Source organism: Rhinolophus hipposideros (genome assembly GCF_964194185.1).
Source record: "Rhinolophus hipposideros genome assembly, chromosome: 14".
NCBI classification, from domain to species: Eukaryota; Metazoa; Chordata; class Mammalia; order Chiroptera; family Rhinolophidae; genus Rhinolophus; species Rhinolophus hipposideros.
In genome coordinates this window covers 19,525,087-19,540,632 of record NC_138060.1, presented here as the reverse complement: position 1 = coordinate 19,540,632, position 15,546 = coordinate 19,525,087, and the positions used below count along the sequence as shown (strand labels likewise).

Here is a 15,546-nt window from a genome sequence, read left to right as displayed (position 1 = left end):
ATCTAAAGTTACTAGGGATACAGAAAAAAAAAAGAAAAACGTGACATAAAGTGTGAGATTTAATCAATTGGGACCAATGCAGAACTCATACAGATATTAGCAGGAAAGGACATAAAAAGAATCATTATAACCGTATTACGTATGTTCAAAATATTAGGCAAAGGCTTGGAAGATACAAAAAAGCCTAAAATACCAAGAATTCTAGGAATAAATCTAATGAAAGATGTACAAGACCTTTTCTATAGAAAACTTTGCTGAAGAAAATTAAAGACCTCAAAAAGAAGGATATCTGTTATTCATGGATTGGAAAACTCAAATTATTAAGATGTCAGAAGACAGGCAGTATTAAGAGAAGGTGCTGTTCTTTGCAATGAGACGAAAGGAAGAGAAAATAGGGCAGATATAAGTTTAGTTTGATAGTGGGAAGCTGGGAGTATTCCTGCCTAATTCCTAGTTTTTCTGAGGCAGGAGGCAAGGTTAACTGCTGAGGGTGATGGGGTAGGTGACAGAGTCGTATATCTCAAGAGAGTGAGGAAGGGCCAAAATAATGATTGCCGAGAGGGAGTGAGTGGACCAGAGAACCAAGGTCTTGTTGAGGCTGGCCATGATGAATCTATATTGACGTCAGTCTATCCCATTGTCTGACTTTCTGTAGCCATGCTTGACTGCTCTTACCCGGGTACGGAGAAAAGGAGTATTTTGAGTTCATCTAGGGGGAAGTTTTTCTGTCTGTGTCTAGTAAAAAGATGGAAGAGGGTTTAGAATTTTGGCAAGAATATTGCTGAATTGATCACTGGTGGATCATGAAATCTAAGGTAGATTTAAGAGGGAAAGAATCCTAACAGACTGAAAGAAAAAGGAGGGGTCAGTGAATTGAACATTCCAAAGAGGTTAAATGTTTATAGTGAGAGTAGTTGAACAAGTCAGCTGGTATGAGAGGAGGTTGTGGTCCGAGAGCAAAAAGCTTGAATTTGTGATTTGGGGAGGTAAAATTTGGGGTTTGACAGTGGGATTGGGTGGGTGAAATGGCATGGAGGAGATGGTCATTGGAGATTACTATGTCGGGGAGCCGAAAGCCAGGGGTTGTCAGGAGTCCTGGAGTCCCCCAGAATGATGGCAGAACTTGGGATGGAAAGGAATGCTAGAGCCAGGAGCCTAAGTCTTCAGTTTGGAGGTTAGTAGAAGACAACCCAGAGGAAGGGGAAAAGGTCACATAGCCCACTGGCAGTATCCTCAAAGGAACAGGGTTTTCTGTTTGATTTTTGTAGCAGGATGAGGGAGTATTAGTCTAGGTGTAAAGAGGAACAGAAAAGCAAAGAGTCTGTCAACTCTATCGTGAGACTCCGAGGTAAGTGACGTCTGGAAGGACTGCAAGGGAAGCAAAGCAGTAAGCTTGAGGGTGATCCAGGTTTCCGTCAAAGCAAGGAGAATAGGGGTCTCTTTGAAGATGTTGAGGGTACAGGAGAACATGCCCTCTGGAGCAGCAATTCCAAAGGGCACAAGGAAGGGTTGATGAGTGAGAGAAGGCCGAGTGAATGACAAGGAAGTTCAGAGGAAGGTGGGGACGATGGTGCACTGGGCGATGAGGGATTGGCCATTAGACATGTGTGCCTTGTACTTTGGCCAGGTATTTGCTGAAGTCATCAGCGAAGAGAGCAGAGGCTCAGTGGTGGGAGGTATTCTGATGGGGGAGGGTCCTCGGCTAATGGAGACCCTGGCTCAGTGGGTCTGGGGTGATGTTGTCCAGCCCCTGTGTGTTCAAGCTGTGTGCTAGAAGCTTTCGTCCCTACAGAGTCTCTCTATAGCAGCAATGTGGGAGCTTGGCTGAGGGTTGTGGCAGTGCTGTGGCTGGCATCTCTGAGTGCTGCCTAGGCCTGTGGTGGCTCTGTCGGCTGAGGGGATTACTAGCTGCTGTGTTGATTGGTTTCCACATGTAGTGAGAAGAGCATAAGTTCAGAGGTCAGAGTCCCGGCTCTTGTCCTGGTTCAGTGCTTCCTAGAATTGTCACTTTCTTCAATATACTTCACTTCTTCAAGTCAAGGTCTTCTCAGCACTAAAGTTGGATAGCCCCACTTGCCACGTAATTTTTCTTACAGAGCTGTCCTAAGAACCAAGGAGAGAAATGGATGGGAAGGGACTTTGTAAATTGCAGAGACCTTTTCGAAGGTGGGGTGTGCTGAGCATTGGCCAACTTGCAGTTTTCTAGGAGGCAGTTCTTGTGAGTTGGTAAAGCCGATCTGCAGTCTGAACACCCACTTGCCTGCAGGCTCTTCTCTCCAGGGCCCCACACCTTTCCAGGACCTGGAGTGGCACTTGAAACACAAACCTAATTTCTCTAAATCTGAATGTCACACAGTTTGGTTTGGATTCAGGGATAAAATATTAATCCACTCAGAACTAGATCATTCCCTTGAAATTCTGCTTTCAAATAATATTGGTGTAAGTTATCTGCTGGCACCTTTGGAGCCTGCAAGCTTTTGGGGCTTTTCAGCTTCTGAGTCAGAGCAGTTTTTGCTGCATCTGAAGAATTCCAGTGCAGTGGGCGACGGCACACGGCCTACCCAGAGATGTCCTGGTCCCTCCCTCTTTGGCTCTCAGTCAAGTATATTTAGCACCATCTGTTCCTAGCAGTGTGCCCTAGGAGTATAATGGAGGGTTGGCAGGCCAGAGAAGGCTCTCTGGAGGAAACCGGACTCAGGTTGGGCATTGGAGGAAGGGCATTTGTAAGGATATAAAAAAGGAGGGCACATTCCAGATCCCAGAAAGTGGTAGGGAAAGCAGGGCCTGGTGCCTCACTTGTGTCAGGAGCCAGTGAGGTGGCCAGTGAGGCTGCCAGGTGTTCCATGCTGGCTGGTGAGCAGTGGGACCAAACATGGGAGCGTAGTTGGGAATGCCCAATGTGGGAGGTAGGGTTTTTTTCTTTAATTTTTGGAGCTGTTGAGGTGTTTGAAAATAAGGTGATGAAGGAAAGCTGGGCCTAGTTACAGCTGGTGCCTCATGCGGTTCAATGGAGCAAGGAGAGCTCTGAGGCTGGGGGCCGTGGCAGTGAGGTGGGTGTGGGGGATGGTGTGAAGGAATGGGCTGGAGTGCAGTGGTGGAGATGGAAATGAAGGAGTTGACACAGAAGACAGCTGTCGGTCTGTGCCTCTGTCACATGAGAAGGAGAGATCTGTGCGCCTGATTGTCAATTCTGGGGAATGGACTGTGTGAGAGAATTTTTCTTTATTGCCATAATCGGTAATATAGCAGCTAAGATCTATTCCAGGCGCTGGACTAGGTGCTTTATATAGTTTATTTCATTTAATCTTCTCTGTTACTTTAGTGAAGTGTTTTTGCTTCAGTTTTACGAGTGAGGAAAGCAAAGCTCAGAGAGGTTTATCTTTTTTTCTCATAGTCACACAGTTAGTAAGTAAGGAATTCCTAGAAGCTAGGAATTAAAGGTAGATGTTCTTGTCTCCAGAGCCCATGCTGCTTTTCTCATTAGTTGGAAGTTCTTTCTGTGTCTGGTGAGGGGGAACCCCCTGTGGGATCCCGTCTACTCAGACTGGGTCTGTGCTTATACACCCTGAGCTGTTCTGTTCTTCATGCTTTGTCAGTTTCTTTCTCTTCTCTGAATGTATGACCTACAGTGGCATATGGAGGCTTCGGAGAAATTGGTTTCTTTTTCCTCCTAAAACTGCATGTGAACAAGTCCCATTCTAGCTCAAGGGGTCCTTTGACCGCTAGGGTGGGGGGTGGATTTCTCTGAATCTCTGAGCTGCCCCTATAATCTGATGCTTATTCTCAACTAAGTCTGATGATTCAGAGAGGGCACTTCCCACCCACTGTGCCCTTCAAGGAGGAACTCCTGCCGGGAGAGAGAGACCCCATCTCCTCTCAGTGCCTCTCATCAGATGATTTGCCTTTGACCTGGCCAGTGAGTGGGATTGGGGCTGAAATTGCTACAGATATTGCTTTGAGGATATCCCAGCAGGTGAGCTCAGCTCCAGCTTCTTCCCTGGGCCAGTATTGCTCGTCTGCAGCCACACGCCACCGGGAGACCTTTGCACAGACAGGTCCGGCCATCAGTCCATGGCAGGCGGTTTCACCAGGCCCTTCGCACAGCAAAATGTGTCCCTGCAAAGTCAGAAATACCCTGGATGGCTGGTCTCTTCAGACGTGTTTATTTTTAATGGTTCTACTCCCCCAACCCCAGTCAGACTTCAGGTACATATTTTCTTTAAAAACTGGAATCTGACAAGTTGAGTGAGGTGTGCTGAGTTCTCAAGTGACTTCTTAAGTAGCAGTCTTTGAAGCCTGTCTTGAAAAAATATGATCTTGGCTTGGCTCATTTGATTAAGTGATGAATTCATTCAGGGAAAGTGATGTCAGGCAAGAGAAGCTCATATTTTTGAAGAATACCTCTTAAAAGGTGTTTTTTTAAAAAACAATAAAACAAGAAGTCTGTAACTTTTAGCATGCAATCTGCATGGATTCTTATCATTGGGGGAAATTTTCTGCTGGAAGCATTGGAATGTCTTTGGTAGCCATGGAAACCAAGTCTTCAAAAAGAGCTGCTCATCCGTCCTCCGACAAGGAGACGTGCTGAAATGGAGGTATATTTCAGACTAAGAAGCCTGTGATACTTATTTCCACGGGTGACTTTTTTAGACTTGCATAGGACTCTGGCTGTCTTTGTTTTTGTTTTTTAATGACAACAACGGGTACAGTTTTAGGCCATAGAAAGTTACATGGGCTTTTGTGATCCAATACATCCAATGCAGAGCCCACAATCTGTTTTTGACAGGACCATGAGCCTATAAAACTATTTATTAAATTTACTTAGCCTGTTCTTATCGAGCAACTACTAATGGCCAGGGTTTGTGATAAGGAACTGATATACAAAGAGAAGAGAGACACGTCCCCTCCTTTACGGAGCTTACAGTCTAGTGTGTAAAAGAACATTAAATGTAATTTCATTAACAATTGTCACTCCAATAAATAAATTTAAATTAAAAAAAAATAACAATTGCAGTGCTATGGAATAAATTCTATGCAAGTGAGAGTCTTGTCGAGGAGACTCTAAGGACATTGGAGAAATGTCCTCATAGACTGACCCAGCCGAGTGGGGTGGTATGTGGAAGAGCAGTTGAGGGAACAGTGCACGCAGTGGCCTAGAGCTGAGAGAGATCTCTGTGCCTTGGCGAACATGAGTGAACTTCAGGATGATTGGAATACAGAGTGCAAGGAGCGAGTGTTCAGAAAGGACCAAGGAAGATCCAAGAAGACCAGACAGATGATGCATTTGCTCACTGCATCCCTGTCCCCATTCCTCTGGTGCAGGGGAAGTGCCACATGTACCCAGGCCCTGAGGTTTGGTGTGTACAGGCCTGCTCATCTGCTGTTCACAGCAGATACTCAACCTAGTCATTAAAATCTAGGAAACACCCACTTTAAAATGGTTAATCTTCCCAAAAGATGGAAATTTCTATTTAAAGCATCTTCACAGGCTTGCTGTGTCAATAAAGGCAGTCAAGGGCATGAAAAAGGAGGATAGCTTTGAGAAAAAAATCTCTTAGTACACCTAAACCTTTGCAAGTTGGAAAAACAGGAGGCATCCAATCCGTTTATGAAAGGATTCATCATGGGGTTTATTTCAGTAATGACTTCCCAAAGAATAGTCATAATGCGATTTGAGATTAGAAATGTGATTGTTCAATGTGTTCCTAATGTATTTGCTGTGTAAACAAGGGTCCTCCCTTTTTTCTTGTCCCTTTTGCCAGCCTGTGACTCCCCTCCACTTCTCAGAGGCTAGTCCTAACTTGCTGTTGCAAAATGCTGTCATAGGTTAGCTGTCTTCCCCTCCCTGGATCTTCTCTGCGGAGGAGTGAATCTTATTGATTGGTTGATGTGTCCCGAGGCCCACCGCCCCCTTTCTGACCTATTTGTCTCATGGGCAGAAAATATTCCTTGACTAATCCTGGCTTTTTGTGGTTGACTGCAGCAAAACTGGAACAAAACCAATGATTTTGATCAACTTTGAACTGAACCAGTGTCACTACTTTAAATCTATTTTCATTGTGAAACATCATACATTATTGTTGATTTTTTTGTTTTTACCAAACACCTAGTTTCCTTGGACAAAAACTAAACTTCTATGCTTTCCAAAAAGTTAGATTTAAATATAAAAATATTTTTTGACCCAAATTGCTTCTTCATTTCCTTTATGTCTGTATAGGGTAAACAAAATAGGTCTAAGGAAGACTGTCCTCTGCTGATAAAAATCAGTGGGTTACTTCAACTTCCCCCCTATTTTGCCTTTTTATAAATGCTGCTTTTTTTTTTTTTGGTTTTTGAGGGGTGAATTCATGAGTCATTTGTTTTATTAGAAATATGAGTCCTAGTGATTCTGTTGGCCTTGCTCACAGATTTTTCTGCTTGTTTGTGATTGTTTTCTGTGTATGTGTGTGCACGCGTGCACGTATACACAGGTGTGAAAATTTCAAAGCATTTAATTTGTCTAACTTTATTTGTGTGGGTCTGGTTAAAACAAATAGCATTACAACACGGGGGGTTGGGGGAACCCTATATCTAAATCAACATGATTTTCAGTGGCCCATTTATTTTATGGGGCATTTGAAAAATAACAGATTCCAGAGCAAACTGTGTGTCTTCCTTTTGCATTTGTGGCAATCACGTTTGACCTGCACAGCCTTTTGAATGCAATGGCTTGCTTCAGGCTAAGTCTTCTCTCTCTCCAGCAGTGTTGACTGAGCCGGGACTTCCAGAGTGACAGATGTCAGGGCCTGTAAATCCTAGGAAATGTCAGGGTTTGAGGAGCTCTCCGCAGAGTGTGGGACATGTGCCTAGCTCCTGGGGGTGCATGGGGGCTCCCAGGAGTGAGGCTGGCTGGTTCCAGACAGAGAGAATCTCTGCCTGGAGTGGTGTTTCCAGGGGAGTGAGGGACAGATAGCATGTGGGGAGATGAACAGAAAGGGTGCTATCACTTTCCTGTAAACCTGAATTGGGGCTCTGGGAGAAAATTAGAATGTGGGGATAAGCAGTGCATTCTGGGAGGTATAGGTACCTCCCTTCCTGAGCCTGACCAATACGTGACCTCTCTGTACATTTCCTTAGCCAGGAGGCAGAGGAATTAGGCATTCCATGGAAAGAGCAGTTGGTTAGGAGCCTGGTTGTCCTGTGTACAGGGCACATGGTGTGGGGCCAGTGTGTTACCTTCTCAATTTTAGCCTTTGTGAGGTGGAAGTGACACTTTTCGTCCTGCTTGTCCCACACTGAGGTAGTGAGGGGCCCGGAGGACTGAATGTAAAGCTCCTCTGAGGACTCCAAATAAAAACCCAAATACATTAGAGGTTTGTTTCTGTTATTTCTGCTATTGCTGGAAAGCGAGGCCATGGCTTAGATGGACTCTTTCTTCAGGAAGCCAAATCAGCTCCCTCAGCTGTGCAGACCCAAATGCTGCTGGAGCTGCCGGTTGAGGGTGGGACCCAGGGCTGGCAGTCACAGGTGAAGGACTGCTTAAGGTGGGGTCAGGCTGTGTGTGTCCAGCTCCCATTTGTTCTCCTCCTTTTATGCCTCCCTTCTAACGGGCCCTGTGAGTATCGTGGGGTGAGAGGGTGTGTGGCTGTACGATTGCTTTATAGTCAGAACCCCCCCTGGCCATTTCTTTTGAACTCGTTCAGCTCTTATGTTTCCCGGTGTTGATGTCCCCAGACATTTTGACTTCCATGTCCAAAAGATGGTGCCAGGCTGCTGCCCAGGTTGAGCAGAACGTAAGGAAGGGTCCACTTCTCAGTAGTTAGGGGTCCTGCCATCCCTTTAAGTCATAGAGGTGTCCTGGGAGGCTCGAGTTATGGCATGGTTGAACACAGCGCAGAGCAGTGTTGCTAAGTGCTGGCCTGAGTGGGACTGGGCCTGTGGTGTGGCCCTGTGGAGACTGACGACACGGTCTTTACAACAGCCTGTACTCCAGCTTCCCTGCTGAGTGAGGGGTTAGTGCTTTCCCCCAAAAGCCCTTGTCTGGTCCCCTCCAGGGAAGTTGCAATTTTTTTTGTGGACTTGCATTGTTAGAAGTTTCTTCCTTATATTCTGCTGAAACAAATCTACAACTCCCACCTACTCCCTGGGCATAGAGCGGGATGTGCTTCCTCTTTTCCACGGCAGCTAGAGGACTGGGAACATGGCTCCTCAGAGGTATCTCTTCTTCCTCTAACCTCCTGCTCACCTTTCCTCTGCCCCCCTGCCCATTCTGCCTTTCTTTCCTGAACACTCAGGCAAGGGATGTTTACATGGTGGGGCAGAGGGCATCATCTGGCCTTTCAGGAATGCCCACATTAGCTGAGAAGATGGCACAGGCTGTGCCAGACCTAGGGTACCAGCACGAAAGGGGTGGAGTTGAAAGTGGCCACAGAGTGGGGATAGTTGGGGGGTCAGCAATGACAGGCCTCATAGTCGCTTTTCCAAATTGTAGTGTAAGAAGGTTGGGCATTGTATCAGAACCATGTTACTTTCAACTCCCATTTTTATTGAGGTTGAATCAACCCAGTCTCACCCATTGTTGACTGAATGCCTTCTGGCCTCCTTACCGCTGTTTTCTCCTGATTTTCATCTTGTCTTCATACATAACTCCGACAAAACAAAACTGAGATAAACTCTCTCCCAGCCAACGTCTGTTGGTTCCCCATTGTGACTATAAGCTGTGTTTTGATCCTCATCCCTTCATACTTCTACCCCCTTTTCCTCTGCCTCCTATGTGGCCATGTTGAGGTTTTCAGGAGGGTCTGCTCAGGAGCTCGATGGGCTGGTGTGACCAACCTCCCAGAGCGTCAGTGATAACAGTTCCTCCCTCACAATCGATACTCTCCAGTGAGGGTCGGGGTAAGGCATCACTCCTCTGGACACCGCATTGAGGAGGCTCGCTGGGAGAGGGCACATGTATGTCTGCATCTTGGTGTTCAGTGAGCAGAGTGCCCTGGTGACTCAGAGGAGGGCAGGACGCTTTCGATGGGGAAAGCTGGGTCCTGGAAGGCGAGCTGCCGTTCAAAGGTGGGCTGAGAAGGCTGTGGACCAAGGCTCAGCGAGTTGAACAGTTAAAAGTGTAGCCAGAATACAAGGTGTACATTTACAACAAGGGGAAATAAAGCTGGGATAGCATGTGGGAGAAGGTTGGAAGGCCCTGAGTGCTAGGCTGAAGCATTTAACCTTGGTTCTTGAGGGCAGCAATGAAGAGCCACGAGGCGTTCTAAGCAGAACACCAGGATGAAGTCCAGGTCTGCAGTAGGAACCTGATGAAATGCTCTGGGTACAACTTCTGCTGCCTCGGTGGACGAGGTATGTACAGACCAGCCAGCGTAAGACACTTGGTAGTTGTCCAGCTGGCAGGGAGATTCCTCCCTGAGAAATTGTTCTTTACAGAGGACATATAGATCTGGAGGGAAGATTTTCTAACACCCTGGGGACAGCCAGTCTACCCCATGAGGCCTGTAAATAAGGGAAAATGGCACGCTGGTGGTAGAGGCTGCTCCAGACGGTGTGTCTGGGCTCAGACACACTCGCTTCATACTTCTGGGAGATCCCAGGAACTGTGGGCTTTCTGTCTTGATGCATTCTGGCCTCTTAAGGAATAGGGCTTGTTTTGTTGTGTGCATTCTTTTGGTACCCAGACTTCATACATGGTTGCTTAAAGGGAGGCATCATGGGGGAGACAGACATGGAAAGCAAAACATAAGAAGTGGACAACATTGTCCATTTCTTCAAGGAGCCTACAATCTAGCATGTAAACAGACATGAATATATAAAACATAAATTTGCATTTGATTTCTATGGTGACAGTTTCCAAACACTTAAAATCTTTTTCTTTTTGGAAGTGATTTCAAACTACAGAAAAGTTACCAGAATAAGAATAGTGAACAAATCCGTGTACCTTTTACTTCAGTTCACTTATTGTTTTATCTCATTTGCTTTTCATTAGTAATCTATCTATAAGGGTGTGGACTGACTTTAAAAATATTGTATAATTTATTACGGTTCTTTGTTATTTTGGGGCTCAATCTATAACAGATTTGGCAAGTGAGAGGCACTGCTCTGGCTTCTTTGTTGTTACGGCATGCCCTCGTCATGTTTTTGTTTTCAAAAATAATTTTTTTTTTTTTAGCACTTCCTTACTTGTTTCATCTTGTACCTATTTTGCCCAAGCCCTGGAATCAGCCATTTCCTTAAAGACTACTGCTTCCTTTTAATGGACCAAGATCTGGGTACCAGGTGTGCTCATAACTACTGTGTATGTTTGCTTTTAGGTCCTTTCAGTAGAGCTAGGAAACAAATATTTACACATACACATACATACATGTATTTACATTTATACATATACTCATGTATATACATCTTTTAGAAATCATAAATTCATACCAATACCTCCAGTTGCAGTCCACCCGCACAGAATTCTTTCTAGCCTTCCTCCCTTCCACATTTCTGTATCTCTCCTTCTGCAGTAGAACCCTAGCTCCCAACAACATTGATACATTTACTCATTTGTCAATTCCTGTAGTACGTCTGAAATAATTTCAGCACTGTTTCATCCATATCCCTACAAAAAAATCCAACAAACCTTTTAGAAAGAATTCAGGGCTTAATTTGCAGTTCTTCCCTCACCCTCGTCCTGCCCAAGACTGAGAGTATCAGTGGAATGTTCACAAGCTCCTTGAGTTACTTTTGTCTTTCTCTTTCAGGATGGTTATGGTTCCGTTGGAAAGACATTCAGATTCATTCGTCTTAATTCACTTCTGCTGTGGGGGTATTTTTCCTTCATCCCGTCCCTGTTGATTGGATTTGAACATTTTAATGTGTGGAACATTAATATGATTCCGAAAGTCAAAACCATACATCAAGGGATACCTAGAGGTGTCACTCCTGTTTTGTCTCCTCTGCTCCATTTGTTCCCGTCCCTTATTTTCTGCTTTATCCTTCAGACACATCCTTCAGTAACATATGCATGTTTTCTTATTTCCTCTTTTTTCATGTTCAAAGGGTCTGCAAAAAAGCAGACTGTGCTTTTTTGTCCAAGCCCTTCTGATATCTTTTTTTTTCATTTGGCTGAAAGCACCACAAACAGAATTCTGCTGTGGAACAAGTAGGCTTCTATCCCATGAGAATTGTCAGATTTCCAGTCACTTGTAAAATTTGTCTGATGGTTTCTACCAACAGTTTTGTTAAATCAACTTTTGTAATAGTGACTATTATTTTATCCCTTAGTAACAGGCTTCTCAAATAATGAATTCTTACACAAAAACGGAAAACTGTTTTTTCATTATCCACTAATGTTGTTACAAGATCCAGTGGCCTCAGGAGAGATTTTTCTGGAATGGAAGGTTTGTTGTCATGGGAATGAGTTGTTGTCAACTAAGGGACAGCAGGACAGGACTGACAGAGCACTTGCTGGCTCTCCTAGGTCACTCTGAGTTCTAGGATCTCATGTGTCTTTTTGTGCTTCTCTCAGTTCTGCTGGGATCATGCGGCTTGAGCCCATTCAGAGCTGTTTGCAATTTTTCTCCCTTTGGTATTTGAGAAAGCTCCTCCAGTTTCCTTTTTTTACGCCCAGGCTTAACAGCTAAATATTGTACACTGGATCTTCACATTTGCACGATGTTCTGTGATTTTCATCGTATCATCTTATTGAATGTTTCATTTATCCCTGTGAAGCAGGAGAACAGGTAGTGTATGTGTTTTGTGCATAAGGAAACCGAAGCTCAGAAAAGAAACGTGACAGAGCTGGGACTAGAATCCAGGCCCTCAGATTTAGAGACCAGTGTGGTCTAGGAGGACCAAGGGGACAACTGGGTTTATCACAAAGATCTTACCTCCCTGCACCTTCTCCAACCTGTCTCGTAGCTGCCAGGACAAGATGTAGGTCTCATAAATCTGAGTTCTGTCCAAACCACTTCATGTTCCATGCCTCTGAAGTACTAGGCCTTTCAGAATGTTCTAAAATCTGTTCAGAGGGTTTACATGAACAGGTTTTTTGTAATGGTGACTATTATTTAAAATAAATGGGCCATAGCCAGGACATGGCAGTGTTTTTTATTCTCAGAAATTTTAGTCAGCAGGATTTACCTATGCATGCTTCAGTGTGTCCCAACAACCAAGAATTTGCAACAGTAATGTCTCTTGTTAGAGGATATCTACTTCTAATGTTAAAAAAAGAAAACCAAAAAAACAACAACAAAACTTCATAAAATATAACATTAAAGCAAAACCCCCTTTTATAAAACCTTAAATTTTCTAGGGTAACTCTTTTATGGTATTTGTAATTTAGTTTTCAAGAACGCAGTTCAGATATGTAGCCAAAATAAGAATACCCTGTTTGTATGTAGTCACGTACATTGAGTGCTTAAGTTCAGACTCAAAGCATGTGAAAAGATTTGTACTGGGATATTTTTGGTAAACAATAGAATTGAATGTCCTCTTACTTGTTCTTTACAATGTGCTTAAGAAAATAGATTACGGAATGCATTTTCATGTTGCCATGTGACACTCCAGGGCCTCCACTTGTTCAGGGATGTGATTCTGGATTGGGTGTGGCTTTTCAAAGTTCAGATTAATTTGTTCAACCTACCCAGGACTTATGCATATCCTGTATCCCAGGAACCCCGGGAGGCCTAGAAGCCTCAGATCGTTCCCAGGGTATGGTTTGCATACCTTCTTTTTGGAGATAGAAGATATTCTCCCCCAGCAGGAGAGGTCCCTGGGCTGGGAGTGCAGAAAACATCTCTGGGTCTCCCCCAACTTTGGCTCAAACTGCAAATCCCTGGAGTCAGCTCCTCTGCGAGCGGGGCCCAGCATGCACTGCAGACTTGCCCGTCCTCACTTCCCAGAGGGTGAAGGTGGGGATGGACCAGCCCTAACAGAGCCAAGGACCGGATCTGGAGCATCAGAAGAGTGGGTGATTTAGGAGCAGTGAGTGCTGTCCTTTCTAACAGGGGGCCGAGGGAGAAACCTTGGCAAGGACTCCGATTTCTTATCTGAAGCATCAGCATAACTGGGTGTTCAAGTATCTCTTCAGCCCTTGGACAGCCCAAAGTTGAGAGAGGGGAGGTAAGAGGGAGAATAGGGGTTGAATTGATGGAAGCAGGTAATTTTCCCCCCTTTTTTCGGTTGGGTTGGGTTAATGAAGTCCCTGAAAGAGTGATGTGCTGGCTTTGGCAGGCAGAAGGAAGACAGATGTAGTCTCCGTCGGCATCCAGGGGTCTGTGTGCAGAAGCTACACTGCCTGTAATCTCACCTGCTTTCTTAGCAGCTCTTTCATCTTACTTACTAAATCTGCAACTTGCATAACTTGGCTCCTGTAACAATTCACGGTTGGAAATGCAGATGGTTCCTTGTATATGAAAACTGGGTAATCGTCTACCTGACTCTCAGACTTGCTGAGCAAATGTAGGGTTCTGTATGTGTGCGTAGATACAGGATTGCAGACACGAAAGGTAAACAGTGACCAGTTGGGAACATTTACATGTCTGCCAAAGCCTTTCCAGGGCAGGTGTTCCCATAAAGGGACAACAAATCATACTGGCTCTTCACCTCCTACAGGGAAGACTTTTGGGGGGAAGATCATGGAAGGAAGCAAGGGTTAAAAAAACAGTCGTGTTTCACCAGTGCTCCTATTTGGGGTGGGAGACCGGGGCTGTGAGGTGGGTCTGCCCTGACCCTGTCCACTGCTTTGCCCAGAACCTGCAGGTGGTGGGGAGGGGAGCCTGGTGTGGGCACCAGGTATGGCCATTGCACCTCTCTGGGCTCTTGTTTTGGACAAAGGGGTCAGCACATACCAGGAATACTGCTTCTGATGGTATTGCAGAAGCACTGAGCTTGGTGGTCTCTTGGACCACAGCTTGAGCCCTCCTGAGTCCTTTCTCTTTGAAGTGTGATGCCTGCTATCTGAGGAGGTGCTGGGGGAGGTGGGACCTCTCTGAGTTCTGGCCCCTGGTAGGGGGTGTCAGGAGGCCTGCCGTGATAGCACATGGTGCTTTGGGCCTGGCTCCTTGGGATTACTGAAGTCCTGGCAGGAGTTTATTTTCTAAGAGACGGTGCATGTGTGTTGGTGTGGTCTTTGCAGCTCTGGCACCCACAGTCTTGCTTGGGAAGACACTGTCCTCTGTCTGTCCACGTGTGTGGCCCCTGTTGCTGTGCTCGTGTGGCTGCACTCAGTGCTATGTGTCCTGCCACAAGACTGTTGTGCCGCAGAGCAGATGGCTCCTGCTGCGGGTCCCTGAGGATGCCCTGACACGGACTTGTTCTTTTTGCTTCCCTCAGAGAATTCTCAAAGGAGAGGGAGAAAGCTAAAGCAAGGGGAGATTTCCAGAAGCTCCGGGAGAAGCAGCAGCTGGAAGAGGATCTAAAGGGTTACTTGGATTGGATTACCCAAGCAGAAGATATTGATCCTGAGAATGAGGAAGAAGGAGGAGAGGAAAGCAAACGAAATAGTATGTAGCCCCCTGCCGACACTTGACCGTACAGAGCTTGTGTGCGATGCAGACACTCTCCCAGCAGCCATGTGTCTTCCCTCTGACCCAGCCTGTGGATGGCCTCCTTCTTGGCCATCCGGTTCCTTCTGCCTGCACATGAGAGATGCCAAGGGCATTTACCTGCCTCTGAATTTATGCCTGAAGTTTGGAGTTTAGATTTGTATCTAGTCACATGGCTTTATGGTGGAGAAGGGGCAGCCAGACTCACTGGTCACCTCCGGAACTCAGTGAGCCCTTTCTGTGTGGGCACAGGGTGTGGCAAGACACAGATTCACCTTGCCTCACAGGAGACAAAGTCATGATTCCTTCCCTTCAGAGTGAGCAGTGTTATCTGACGGGAACATGAAGAGCAGGGGCCCTCTCCACCCTTCTGCTATGTGTGCCAGCCATGGGAAGCCAAATGCTTACCCATCAGGGTCTAGGAAGAAACCAGTTCTGCGCAGTATTGGGAGGCATGTGAATCAGTGTGTCTGCTTTGGAGCTCACCCACCTGGTCCCCCATGCTGACACGAGGCACCACAGAGCACTTTCTGTAGTAGGAAAACCCAATGCTCAGTCACCCACTGGCATTAATTGACAGTGCCCACCAAGATATCTGTCTTACTGTAGACTTTTTCCACAGACATGCTCATACTCTTCCTGGGGCAATTGGTGCCTCCGGTAAAAGTGGGAATTGAAATTAAGCAGTTGATTTGACTAAGGTGTTTTGATTTGTTTCAAATCTAGAATAGCTGATAGTAAAGACCGACAACATATTTTACAGTTGCACGCCACTGGGAGGCCTGGAACCCAAGTTAGGCACTCCCTCGTGGAAGATGGCTGAGCAAGCCCCCCTTGAGCAGAACCCCTCAGGTAGCATGCAGCCACTCCTTCAATCCGCAAGACGGTGTGCCAGATGCTGGGAGGACGCCCTGGATGAAGCGGACGTGTTTGCTCCTTCCGGGAAGGCAGGCCTGCATGCAGAAATGCAGCACAAGGAGACAGAGATTGCACGGGAGGCAGGCAGTGTGCTGGGGCGCTGAGGAGGAAGGGC

At 45.9% G+C, this 15,546-nt stretch overlaps 1 protein-coding gene across 9 annotated transcripts in view; it reads left to right on the top strand.

Annotated features, from left to right (window-relative positions):
• CACNA1D (calcium voltage-gated channel subunit alpha1 D) overlaps nucleotides 1-15,546 on the top strand; it is a 308,623-nt gene that overhangs the window by 183,070 nt on the left and 110,007 nt on the right. For all 9 annotated transcript variants that reach the window (XM_081073050.1, XM_081073054.1, XM_081073051.1 and 6 more), the window contains exon 9: nucleotides 14,302-14,471. In XM_081073050.1, the coding sequence (XP_080929176.1) occupies nucleotides 14,302-14,471 (170 nt within the window). The remainder of the gene's footprint in view (nucleotides 1-14,301; nucleotides 14,472-15,546) is intronic.